General features: G+C 40.3%; 1 protein-coding gene across 1 annotated transcript in view; it reads left to right on the top strand.

Moving 5' to 3' along the window:
* The window catches only part of si:dkey-11f4.7 (piezo-type mechanosensitive ion channel component 2), a 39,548-nt gene that overhangs the window by 18,727 nt on the left and 8,238 nt on the right, over positions 1-12,583 (top strand). Inside the window, exons 15-40 of the mRNA XM_044130119.1 lie at positions 87-235; positions 322-486; positions 1,164-1,205; positions 1,896-1,928; positions 2,143-2,270; positions 2,583-2,758; positions 3,251-3,427; positions 3,875-4,039; positions 4,215-4,415; positions 4,509-4,713; positions 5,405-5,506; positions 5,598-5,763; positions 6,716-6,959; positions 7,100-7,196; positions 7,728-7,887; positions 8,384-8,473; positions 8,625-8,713; positions 9,094-9,159; positions 9,978-10,090; positions 10,223-10,343; positions 10,420-10,494; positions 10,613-10,779; positions 10,909-11,105; positions 11,224-11,337; positions 11,869-12,168; positions 12,289-12,547. Coding sequence (XP_043986054.1) covers positions 87-235; positions 322-486; positions 1,164-1,205; positions 1,896-1,928; positions 2,143-2,270; positions 2,583-2,758; positions 3,251-3,427; positions 3,875-4,039; positions 4,215-4,415; positions 4,509-4,713; positions 5,405-5,506; positions 5,598-5,763; positions 6,716-6,959; positions 7,100-7,196; positions 7,728-7,887; positions 8,384-8,473; positions 8,625-8,713; positions 9,094-9,159; positions 9,978-10,090; positions 10,223-10,343; positions 10,420-10,494; positions 10,613-10,779; positions 10,909-11,105; positions 11,224-11,337; positions 11,869-12,168; positions 12,289-12,547 — 3,801 coding nt within the window. The remainder of the gene's footprint in view (positions 1-86; positions 236-321; positions 487-1,163; positions 1,206-1,895; positions 1,929-2,142; positions 2,271-2,582; positions 2,759-3,250; positions 3,428-3,874; positions 4,040-4,214; positions 4,416-4,508; positions 4,714-5,404; positions 5,507-5,597; positions 5,764-6,715; positions 6,960-7,099; positions 7,197-7,727; positions 7,888-8,383; positions 8,474-8,624; positions 8,714-9,093; positions 9,160-9,977; positions 10,091-10,222; positions 10,344-10,419; positions 10,495-10,612; positions 10,780-10,908; positions 11,106-11,223; positions 11,338-11,868; positions 12,169-12,288; positions 12,548-12,583) is intronic.

Genomic DNA, 12,583 nt, shown 5'->3' with positions numbered 1-12,583 from the left:
CAAAAAACTTTGTATTATGTCATTTCCACTTCAAGAAAACAAAAGCTTTTCTCACTTTTTTTACGTTTTATATTCTCTTCCCTCAGATGCGGTACGATATTTGGCGTCGGGTTCTGAAGACGTTCTGGGCGGTGGTGGTGGGTTACTCCATGCTGGTGCTGATAGCCATCTACATGTATCAGTTTCGGAGTGTTTCTGCCCTGTTCAGACAGATCATGGGCATGTCAGAGGAAGGGTGAATCTCACTTTTTTTAAAGCACTTGTATGGGATCCAGAATTATTTTTTATTTTTTTTAATTCATCTCCCTCTTTCTTCCCCAGACTCCGTGACCTGGGTCTGGAGAGGTACAGCACAGTGGAGCTGTTTGCTCGTATTCTGCTCCCTGCTGTCTTCCTGCTGGCTTGTATCCTCCAGCTGCATTACTTCAACTCTGACTTCCTCGCTCTAACTGACCTGGAGAACGTACCTGTTCGGGAGACTAGCAGGTGAGACTGGAATGGGACGCAATTTAGACCAAACACCGGACGGCGCAAATGCTTTGAATCCATTAAAGCACCAGACCCTCTTTTAATCTTGAGACATCATTCACCGAGCTTTTTGAAGGTTTTCAAAATGTTTTTCTTGCATATTGGCTTCCTCCTTTTAATTCGGGTTGGTGGCTGCTGTATGAGATAATAATAATAATAATAATAATAATAATAATAATAATAATAATAATAATAATAATAATAATAATAATAATAATAATAATAATAATAATAATAATAATAATAATAATAATAATAATAATAATAATAAAGATTTAAAACTGGTCCAAAACTAAGCTACTGAAGACCTGCTGATCTGGACCGTTTTACAAAAATTATAAGACTAAGTGGCTCTTTGCAAGTCTACGATGTCAAGTGTTGTTTTACATTTGCCATGTAGAACATGGCAATGTGCTTGTAACTGTACACTGCGCACAGTTACACTAACCAAACCAACATGAAAACATTTTAAACGCGCTTCTATAGCCATTGCTTTTTGAATGTTAAAATCTTGGGGTGACCTGGGACCCATAAGATGTAATGCATGTAACCAGTTGAGCCTAATCACCTTTTTTGATCAGTCTGACCGCCTCCTGCCTGTGGGTTCATCTAACGACCTGTTATCTCTCCTCCAGACAGGAAGAACTCAAGAATTCAGTCAATATGATTGCAGACTTGTAAGAACCTTCTTAATTTCCTCCTAAATGTCCTGCTGTACTTAAGAATCACAATTTGCATGCTGTTTTTCATGTCTAGCATAAAAGCCAGTGGAGCTGCTGGTGAAGCGGTAGAGCAGGTTTGGAGGCTATTAACGCTCAACGCCGACGTCCAGAGTTTGATTCCCAACCTGAAGTCGTTTGCTGCTTTGACAGCTCCTCCTTTTCTCTCTTCCTGTTTCCCGTCTGATTACTGCAAATAAAAGCCATAAGTCCACAAAACCTCTGAAAAATAATGTGTAGGAGCAGATTTCTTTATGACCAGTCAAGTCAAACAAATGTTGCTAAAGTCTACAACTTTAAAATGTTTATGGCAGTAATGTGTTTTAAATCGACACCATGTTCATAATTTCACCCATACCCACTTTTTAAAAAAAAAAAAGTTTATTTGTTACTTGCACCTTTTGTTTTACACTTTCAATCTCTTAAAGCTGAGTTGTAAAGCGACGTTCTTTGGAAAAAATTGTTCCGACGAGAGACTTTTGAGAAAATGTGGTACAGTTCTGAATTCACTGATTAGAACTTATTTGTGACTGTAGAGTGTAAAATGAATACTGCATAATTTTTAGAAATGATTCGAGAAATAAACAAAAACAATCAGGTCATTTTGCACGGGCGTCATTTAATGAAATGCTGCCATTTCCTTTCCAGTATTAAAGAAAACATTGAAAAGTTACAGAAAAGGTACGTCTTTCCTTCAGATCCTGACTTTTGACTTCTGAATTAATTTATCTTTTAAATCGTTTTTGATACACAATATTTCATTTTGTCAGTTATTACCAAGGAGTTGCTACTGTTTAACTTCCTAAATAAATACATTATTGACTAAATTTAGCCAGACCCAATGTGTTGAGAAGAAATGTGCTTCTCTAAGAGCACGTGCTCTGGGTTTTGACAGGCTTGTCAAGGAGCAGACAGATAATAGTAGAAGTCAGGAAACTCTGGACGACATCGGAGTCCAGACACCCTCTGAGAAAGCAGAGGGTGTCTGGACTGCAGAGGAGCAGCAGGAGGCAGCAGACGAAGGTAAATGATCTCCTGTATTTAAAAAAAATCAACTTAAAACTTATCTTTGTGAAGGTCGGGTCACAGTTTCCAGCAGCATTCTTTTCTTTAAGCGTATATCAGCTGTCAGAGCTGCAGTCTGTTTTATTTATCAGTCGTACACAGGTCTCTCTAAACTTCTTAGTAGCTGCTGCGGTTTAATGGGGTAATTTATTTTAATTCAGATTTTATTGGCTGAAAGAGAGCCAGGACAAAATGTCTCTCTTAGCGTTTTAGTCTTAATGCATTCGAATCGTCTCGAACGACTCCATCTGCGATCCGTTTCTCTGTTAGAAACTGTGCCAACCAGCCCGGAGGACAAGTGGGTCACGATCGTGGACCGGGCGAGCCTGCTCATTATCCAGGCGGTGTCTTCACTCCGCCGGGTCCAGGAGCTGAGCTGGAGACTCATGGAGCTCCACAGCCTGAAAATCGTGTCTTCTGGCATCATCTGGGTGTCACTTCAAGAGGTTGGATGTTCAGCTTGTTTCCAGCTTTAGTCAAACTCTTATCTGCTCAGTTCAGACACAGCCTTATATACAGCACCTGGATATAATATTTTAAATGTCTTCACATTTTATAATTTTATTCCTTGTCAATTAGAAGTCTTAATGTTTCACATTGAGATTTTACATGACAGGCCAACAAAAGTAGTGAGTAATTGTGAAGTGGATGGAAAATGATGCATGGCCTTTCACTGCTGTAATCATGCTGAGATTCAAAGTAACACAAATGGTTCCTCTGAATTTCATTTTGGATAATCTTCACAAAGGAGGCTAGATTCAAATGCACCCCACACTTTTCAGATTTAAATTTGTAGAAAAAGCTTCACTTAATCTTCATTTACCCGACTATGTAGACTTATACGCACCACTTTTTCTTGATCTATCACATAAAATCTAAACGAAATCGAAGTTTGTAGCTGTGAACAAAGATTGATTTGACGGATTTCATCTTTATAGGTTTCCCTGATGAACTTCCTGTTCCTGGTCCTGTGGGTGTTTGCGCTTCCGTTCCCACGACTGCGCCCGCTGGCCTCCAGCATCTCGGCGGTGTGGGCCTGCGTCATGGTGGTCTGCAAGATGTTTTACCAGCTCAAAGTGATCAAACCTCTGGATTACTCCTCCAACTGCACCGCCGTGAGCTCACCTCAAGTTCATTTCGGTCTTTCCGACCTTCTCTCGTCCACTTTCTCGGCTTTCAGTTGGGCACGGATCAGAGTCCTCTTTTGTGAGGATTTAACATTCAGATTAAATTGTTTTATTTAATCTGTGCATTCTCAAGGAAATAATGGACCTCCAGAAAGCCTGGAGACGTGACGACTGAGTCAAAGTTTCACAACCAGTTTAAAACCTTTTACCTTTTGACGTGTTTTCTGCATTTTTCCATTTTTTAATTTTTATTTATTTATTTGATCTGTTTACTAAATTGTAATATATGATAGGGATAATCAGGACAAGAATACATACAACTTTGCAGTTTTATGTATTTAAAAAATGTCAAGGTAAACCTCTTCAAAAATCAGCTTTCTTGCGTCTTAATACTTATCTTGCTTTACGTTTTCGAACTCGATGTTGGGGTTTTAGGGCTTACTGGCCTCCAATAGTTCTGGGCTGGACGATGGAGCAGATTTGAGGGGAAACCTGATGGAGCTGCTCCGGCGGTCCGTTCTCTACGTCGAACCTGTTGACCCGGTCTACTGGTGCGGAGCTCTGCAGAAGTGCGAGGGGAGAATCCTGCCCTGCCTCAGGGTACGATGAAATCTGCTTTCTGCTAAATTCCTTAATGTTTTTCTACCTTAAAGTTAAACAAACAAACAAACAAACAAAGAATATTAATGCCAATGTGTTTTCAAAAGCAGAAAGGATAAACTTTGAAAATGGAAGTTTCTTTTGACGGACTTGGGTTGTTTTGTCCACGTTGTAGAACCATTTGATGGTACTCGGGTTGCTTGTTTTCGAGGCGACTGTCCATCGCCACCAGCTCTACTTTCGTCTCCGTAACGACCTGAAGCCTCCTCCCTTCAGCATCATCTTCCAGTTCATCACAAGGCAGCAGCTGGACCACGGCGTCCTGCCCTGCGCCAAATACTTCATCAACTTTGGCTTCTACAAATTTGGACTGGAGGTGCTGCTTTTAAAGTTTCTAAAGTGCCCTTTGCTGTCTTCACTTACCTGAATTTGTCTGACTTCTTTCACTGTGCTCACACTTATTCCTTAGATCAGTTTGATCATTGCGGTGAACGTGATCGGTCAGAGGATGGACTTCTACGCTTTGCTTCACTCCGGCGCTTTGATGGCCGTGTTGTCTCGCCGCCGCAGGAAGGCCATAGGAGAGGTTTGGCCCAAATACTGCTGCTTTACAGCCGGGCTCATGGTGTTCCAGTATCTGCTCTGCATCGGCATCCCTCCTGCTCTCTGCGTCGGTACGCAAATGTGTTCAGTTTGATTTGAATTAGCTTTGGTTTTTATCCAGCTCTCGGACACCTGCTTTCAAACATGACAGAGTAAAAGACATTTCTGCTGTGGTTTTATTTTTTAAAAAATGAATAAATAATAATAATAATCTGAATTCGAAAGTCCTTTACTTTATCTAAAGGAGACAGTATGTATTAAACAACTTTGGTCGCTCATTATATAAATATGCCGGATTTAGCCAAACAGCTTGATTTTATCTCTACTTTTGGTCAGGTCAAATAATTAAAGAAACCAAGCAGTTACACTACTGCTTATGTGTCTAAAATGCAAGCTTTAAAACACATGTTTAAAAAGTAAACTGTGAACCCGTTATTGCACCTACATGTTTATAATTCTTAATGTTGATTCTGGGTTTCTATTTACAGACTTTTAAAACAGCGTAGAGTTTTATGAACTTTAGTTGCACACATGAATCATGAAAATGTACACCTACAACATAACATGAAATGGAAAAACTAAGAAACTCAGCGATACACAGACTGAAACACAGAGGACCCAACGTAATGCTGAGGGTACACTAGCATTACGTTGAAACATTGCAGGAAATTTGTCATCGGTTTTCTTTTACTCTGATATAATTTCATGCATGTGACTACATCAGCCATAATCGAATTAATTTCTTCTTGCATGTTTTGGCAGATTACCCCTGGAGAACTGCAGCTCACCCTTTGACCTCTAACGTCATAAAGTGGTTTTACCTGCCAGACTTTGCAATGAGACCCAATCCTTCCTTTATCTTCTGTGAGTGGATCTTGGCTTCTCGTTTCTTTATTTTGCTCCTGTGTTTTTAGGCGCCAACTTCTGACCTCCATCTCTGTCTGTCTCCCTGCAGACGACCACCTTCTGCTGCTCTGCTCGTCTCTGCAGTGGCAGGTTTTTGTGGAGGAGAACCGAGCCGCCGTGCGACTTCTGGCTGGAGACAACGTGGAGATCAGCCGCAATTTGGATCCGTGTTCCTTCAACCAGTTCGTACCAGTCAACAACTTCCTTCACTGCAGGTCGGCGTTGTTATTTTGTGACGTCTTGTGAGTCTTTTAAGAATGACGCCTCATTCTGTATCCATGATGTCAGTTATTAGCTGAAGCAAAATCAAGTTGGAATAATTTTAATATATTTTGTGTGTGTTTTTTCTTGTCTTTGACATTGTGCTTTGCCACCAATATTGAATCAAAGTGTTGCTTTGCAATCTTCTTCTCCTTACTTGACAATAGCTGGTTAGGAGACAGTATCTGATGGTTAAATCTGAGACTTTCTAACTACTCTTTGCTGCAGCTTAGTAATATTTTTCAGTTTGCTGAATGTGCATGGAGCTCAGAGGCTTCAGACTTGTTTACACACCGTTACCAGGGTGATAATAAATGTTTTCTGGCACTCTATGCTGATAACTTTATTTGCAGAAAGTTGCCTTCGCTGCTTCACTTAAGAGTCTGCAGATTTAGATTTTATTCTTCTTCTACATACTTTATGCACAGCAGTACATAAACAGTATTGAACTTAAATAGTTACTAATTACTGGCGAAAATACAAAAATAGTCCTGATATATTATGCGTTTCTATTCTTGTACTTTATTTTTATGCTCTGACTAGAATACAAAATGTTTTTACGTTTTGCATTTGACAACAATCCTGTCATTTAGGCTTTAATTTTTCAAACACTTTAAGTAGTATTGCACTATTTAATTATTTGCCCATGTAGTTGTTTTTGTGTGTGGTAATTTTTTATCCTGTTTGGTTGTAGCGATTTTCTCCTAGGAGCTTATCAAAATTCAGGTGATGCATCCTGACCGATTTATGCAGTAACTTAACTGACGTTTGGATGTGTGACATTAAACATGATCATTTTATTTTTTATTTTTTTTTAGGATACTTGTGATCAATTTTAGATCATCTAATGACAACTTTCTAGCTTTTTTCAAATGAAAAACATACATGTCTCTGTTTTGTCTCCAGGTCCTACCTGGACATGGTGAAGGTGTTTGTTTTCAGCTACTTCTTCTGGCTGGTCCTCTGCCTCATCTTCATCACAGGCACCACGCGGATCAACATCTTCTGCCTCGGCTACCTGGTGGCCTGTTTTTACTTCATGCTGTTTGGCGGCAGCGTCCTGATGCAGCCTGTCAGATACATTCTTCGCCTGTGGGACTGGCTCATCGCCTACACCTGCTTCGTGATCGCCATGAAGAACCTCCTGTCTGTAAGTGGCGACACGGCACAAACACAAGGGGTTCCATCCTTGAAAGACAAAATCGGTACGGCACCGAATAATTTCAGACAGGCAGCTCCTTGTTCTCGGATTCGTCAACCGGTTTTGACCCATTCATTTGTTTCCGTCAGCTTGGCGCTTGTGCGTATCTGGACAGCCTGTTGAAGAACAGCTGCTGGTTAATTCAGGCCTTCAGCATGTTCTGCACCATCAAAGGCTACGATGTTCGTAAGTGTTTGCCGTAATTATGCATTAACAAGTACAGTGGCCTGCTCACATTTTCATAGCTGTTTTTTTTTTCCCCTCCACACTTTTTTATGTTGCAAACTGTATTTTAATGAGATTTATTTCTAACGTGATGCATCGCGTTCCCTACTGGTGTGTTGGTGGTTCTCGGCATTAGCGGCTGGTTTGCTCGGGTGTGTGTCAGGTCACTTACCTTCTGGAAAGTAAACCTTCACCCCGGTGTTAAGTCTGAGTCGTACAAAATATATCAGACATTTTTGTTAATTAATTCCTTTACCATATTTAACACCGAAATAGTTTGGGATATTTTAACGTTTAAAATAAAACAGACTTTTAATGAAAAGCTTGAATGCTGTTCTTTTAAAAATGTGCTTCTACTCCAACAGCCTCAGACATTCCACTTCATTAAATACAACTGTACTTAACACACATTTGGTAATGAATTGAGCCTGTTTGTGCCTTGAGACGACATTCAGAGTCTGTAAAAATGATTTCTGTCTCTGTGCGTCTCAGCTGAGCCTACTGATGAGTGCGAGCTGCCAGAGGGCGAGGCCGGCATTGTCTGGGATGCGATATGCTTCACCGTGCTGCTGGCACAGAGGAGGGTCTTCCTCAGCTACTATTTCCTCTACGTGGTGTCGGATCTCAAGTCCGCTAAGATATTGGCATCGAGGTCTGACTTCCAGTTACTAATGAAACTTTTATGGAGACATTTGCAATGTTTAAGCATACAAGAGGCGCTTGATACTTTAATAGGTTCATTATAATGTTTATTATACAAAAAAGCCTGACATTCCTGTTTTTTAAAGCAGCCTGTTAATATATAAGTAATTACTACAGTTTGCTGGTCCCCATTGTAAGATACAACTGATAACGTAACACTGGGTTTTACTACAACCTGATGAAAAAGAAAAAGTGAAACAAACAAAAAATTATTAACTGTGTGTATTAGCTTCATCTAAAGTAATCTAAATCAGAAATATGATTCATCAATGTGTGAACCTCAGAAAACCAGCTATTTTCCTCTAATAAGGTGTAGAAAAGAACTATTAAAAATCCACAATAATCTTTCAAGCCAGTAAAAAAAAAACACACACACACACACACACACACAAGTAAATGACGCCAGCAACAGTTAATTGGTGTTAATTTCTGTTTATCTCTCTAAGGGGCGCTGAGCTGTTTGAGGCCAAAGTGAAAAAGCTGGTTGCAGCCAGATTGGAGATGGAGAAGAAATCTGTCGAGGCACTCAAGAGACAGTAAGCCTGAACAGGAAAAGTCTATCAATCACTTAATGGATGCAGTATATGATGATGACTGGCTTATTTCCTCCCCACTTTCATTTTTATCTTCTCGTGAAAGAGTAACGAGGGGGTATAAACTTCTTTTTTTTCCCCACTCTCTCTGTAGGATGGAGAAGATTAAATCCAAACAGAAGCCAACTCCTGCTGCGTCGGACAGAGCGGAACTGCCAGCAGATCCGGAGCAGACGGCATCAGGTGCTGCTTGCTTACATATTTTAGCCTGTAAAAGGATAGTTGTCTGTGTTACCATGGGGATAAAGTCTACTGGAAATATCTAAATCCATATTAGATCCAGTTTCAGATAAGTCAACTAAGTAGATGATTTTTATTAATTTTTTTTTTAGCTGAATCCAAAACGAAAATTTTAAATCTTTTCTATTGGTTCTAAACTGGACTTTTTAAGTTGCTTGTTTGTTCCCACGATTCATTCCAGGCAACGCAAGTGCAGCAAAATCTGAGTAGTGTGTTACTCAGGTTTAAAGTCGGGGGATTCAATCTGTTTCGTTTTGACCATCTGTCTTTACTCTTACTGGTAAAATATGAGCAAATAACCAGAATGGACTGTTTATTTGCAGGAGGTGAGGAGAACGAAAAGAAAGATGCAGGAAAATGGTGGAAGCCTTGGGTCTCTCGGCCTGGAGGTGAGCGGCGAAATCCATCTGAAACCTCCTGAACGTTTCCACATTTGGTCACTTTACAGCCACAGACTTCACCATCATTTCAGTAAATTTAACATATTTGTTTTGCGGTTTTATGTGAGACACCAACACAATGTAACAAAACTTGCTAAGTGTAGGGACAGTTTGATACCACTAAACAAAATCCAATGCAACATTCAAAAGTCACCTAATTGGTAAACAGAGGGACCTTTACTGATGAGTGGGAAGCAGAAAGTTATTGTTGAAAGAAGTTCTGTTTTTAAAACTTAGATCAAAATCTTATTTTGTGGTCAGCATTTAAAACACTGCGGTGTGAAATGCTGCACATCATCCTGCAGGTGGCATATTCCCACAGTGAAACATGACAGTGGCAGCATCATGCTATGGGGTGCCTTTCTTCAGGAGGGAGAAGGGAAGCCGGTCAGAGTTCATAGGGAGATTGTGGAAGAAAAAATGTCAGATACAGCAAAAATATGATTTTTTTTTTTCCCGCTTCATAATTATCTTCTACTTTGTATTGGTGTCTCATATAAAACTCTAACAGAATCTATATAAAAAACATTGAAGGATGCGACAAAGTGTGCACAAAATGAAAGGGCATGCATGTTGTTTGTAAAATACATTGTAAAATTCTCAAATATCTTTACTTTTTTTTTCCTTCTTAGCCCGAATCTTAAAATAAAACATATGTATGGAGTTTTGTTTTTGTCTGGTTGCAGAGTTTTTTTTAGAGTTACATTTCTTTATTCAGAGGGGTTTCCCCTGCTTAATGACACTTCTGACTTTGGTACTGAGCACAGTGGAGAACAACTGTGGCTACCACCTGTTTGAGAGCGACAGCGAGGAAGAAGAAGAAGAAGTTACAGAGATGAAAGACGGAGAGGAACCACCAAAGAAGAAATCAGCTTTTCAGGTAAATAGATAAAGCAGAACGATTTTGTTAAATTAAATTTTTCAGGCTGTCACACACTGACAGATCAGCGGATAATTTTTCTGATGAAAGGAAACATAAAGTATCTCAGTAACCTCCATGTTTATGTTCCAGTGGGCGTATAATGCCTGGACTACCAGCTCCAAATCGGCTCTGAAGGATTTAAATACAGAAAAGAAAAATATAAAGAAAGAGGAGAAGAAGAGGGCCAAGACAGAACTACGGAAGCAGCAGGGTGAGACAAAAAAAGCCACAATAACCAAAAGACTGGATGAAAAAATAAATAGAGATAAAAACTACATATTTTTCAGGCATCGACAGAGCCGATTCCAGTGAGGATGAACTCGATGAAAACACTGTGGCGGAAGAGGGAGAAGAAGAAAGAGGTGAGCACACCTGTGAGGGGCGTTGGTGTCATATTTTTTTTATATACCTCTGTTGTTAAATTCAAACAGTGAATAGTCAAACACCGAATCATGCCCACGTCTCGTTCGCATCCTGCAGAAAACATCCTGCAGCGTGTCCTGAACACGCTGAAGTTCAGCTGGCTGTTTCTGCAGTCCCTGCTTGACGATTTGACGGACAGCCTGAATGACTTCTGCAAAGACAGCCTGGACATTTCCAAAGTGCTGCGACTGGAGCGAGCGTTGCTCAACCAGCAGCAAAAGAAGGTGAGATGACAAAACATCAACCTGATGACTGTAAAAGTGAGAAAACAATTTTTGTCCCACCTGGAAGTTATCTAACTTCAAACTTTGTGCTGTAGAACGGAAGAACAAACTCTATCGGTATCTTTGCAGGGAAAAGAAGTGAGTCAGGAGAGCGTGAAGCAGTTTTACGAAACCTGGATATCCCGTCAAAACACGTTGTCATCTGAGGAAGGTCTGGACGCGCTCTCTCCTCCTCCGACCCCGCCTCCGGTTCTCTCCTCACGTCACGTCTATGAGAAACTAAAGAGCCAGGCCTCCAAAATGTCCGCGGGCAGCAGCTTTGACAGGTGACCTCTGGACACAGTCTTAATCTTATACATCTGCTTCTCTTGGTTTTAAACTTTAAAAAAAATGAAGAAGAGGAAAGCCTCTGTCTAACCCCACTTGGTTCCTGATCATCTTCAGCTGTATGACAGAAGAGACGATGCTGGGCTCCCGACAGCCAACGCAAGAGGAGCTGGATGAGCCTCCGTTCTCCCCACCCGCTTCCCTGCTCCGACGGAGGCTGATGAAAGACTAGATCTCCTCAATTTAGCAAGAGGGAAGGGAAGTATAAGCTAATATATTTGGGAGATCTCAAATTTTATGTATGATTTCATCAGCATTTCAAAGTCTTGCTACACTAAAAAACTGTAAACACTCGTGTTTAAAGTTTTGCCACAGGGTAACCTCTAATATTAGCAAGAGGGAATGGAAGTATAAGTTAATATATTTGGGAGATCTTAAATTTTATGTATGATTTTCATTGTATGATTTTAGTCTCATGTTATATTGTACTTCTTATTTTTATTCAGAACTAACTTATAATCATAAGTATTAGGGCCATGTTTATTTTCAAATTCTATAACTTTAGTCCCATAATATTTCTTAATTTAATCAATTTAGTCTCGTAATTTTATTTATTTATTTATTTCTTTATTTATTTATTTATTTATTTATTTATTTATTTATTTATTTATTTATCATATTTTTTTAATATAGCCGTAATACCCCGTTGTATTGTTGTGACTTGGTGGAAAGTTTGGTTTTTCTTCTTATTTTTTTGTAAAGCCAAGAAGATGATGACCATCAGCACGACGACCCAAAGCAAGATGAGGACGTCGAGAAGGACGAAGAGGTTAGTGAAAAATCGGATCAGGACCAAAAGGCAGAAGATGGAGATCATCCAGACCTGGAGAAAGATGAGTTGGATGAAAAACCGCAGCAGAGAGAAGAGGGCGGATACCCCAGATATGTGGAGTGTTCATCAATAAATAACCAACAGAGTGAGGAAGAAAAAAGTCTCGCGTCTCCTGCACCTCTGACTCAGGAAACCAGGAACCTCACAGCCAGCGAGCTGCTGCTGAACAAGTCAGTGCACGCAACAACCAGTCAAAAGCAAAATTAGAGGCAAAATCAAACCGTTTGCTTGTCTGCTACATAACACGAAGACTTTCTCTTCTTCCTGCCTCCTCTTCTCTGGCCCCGCAGCATGTTTGAAAACGAGGAGATCTCAGAGTCCGATAAGTTCTTCAAGAAGTTGCCGCGGCCAGTGAAGCTGCTCTTCGCTCTCTACAACACCATGGTGTCCAAGTCAGAGATGCTGTGCTACTTTGTCATCATCCTCAACCACATCGTGTCGGCATCGTTCCTCTCACTCATCCTGCCCATTCTGATATTCCTCTGGGCCATGCTGTCAGTGCCGCGGCCGACCAAACGCTTCTGGATGACGGCTATAATCTACACGGAGGTAGGTCGCTGCATCGGCTGCGAACATGTAAAGTGA

The sequence above is a fragment of the Gambusia affinis genome, linkage group LG01, assembly GCF_019740435.1.
Source record: "Gambusia affinis linkage group LG01, SWU_Gaff_1.0, whole genome shotgun sequence".
NCBI classification, from domain to species: Eukaryota; Metazoa; Chordata; class Actinopteri; order Cyprinodontiformes; family Poeciliidae; genus Gambusia; species Gambusia affinis.
The sequence above is the reverse complement of the archived record's forward strand: the minus strand, read 5'-3'. Positions and strand labels throughout refer to the sequence as shown.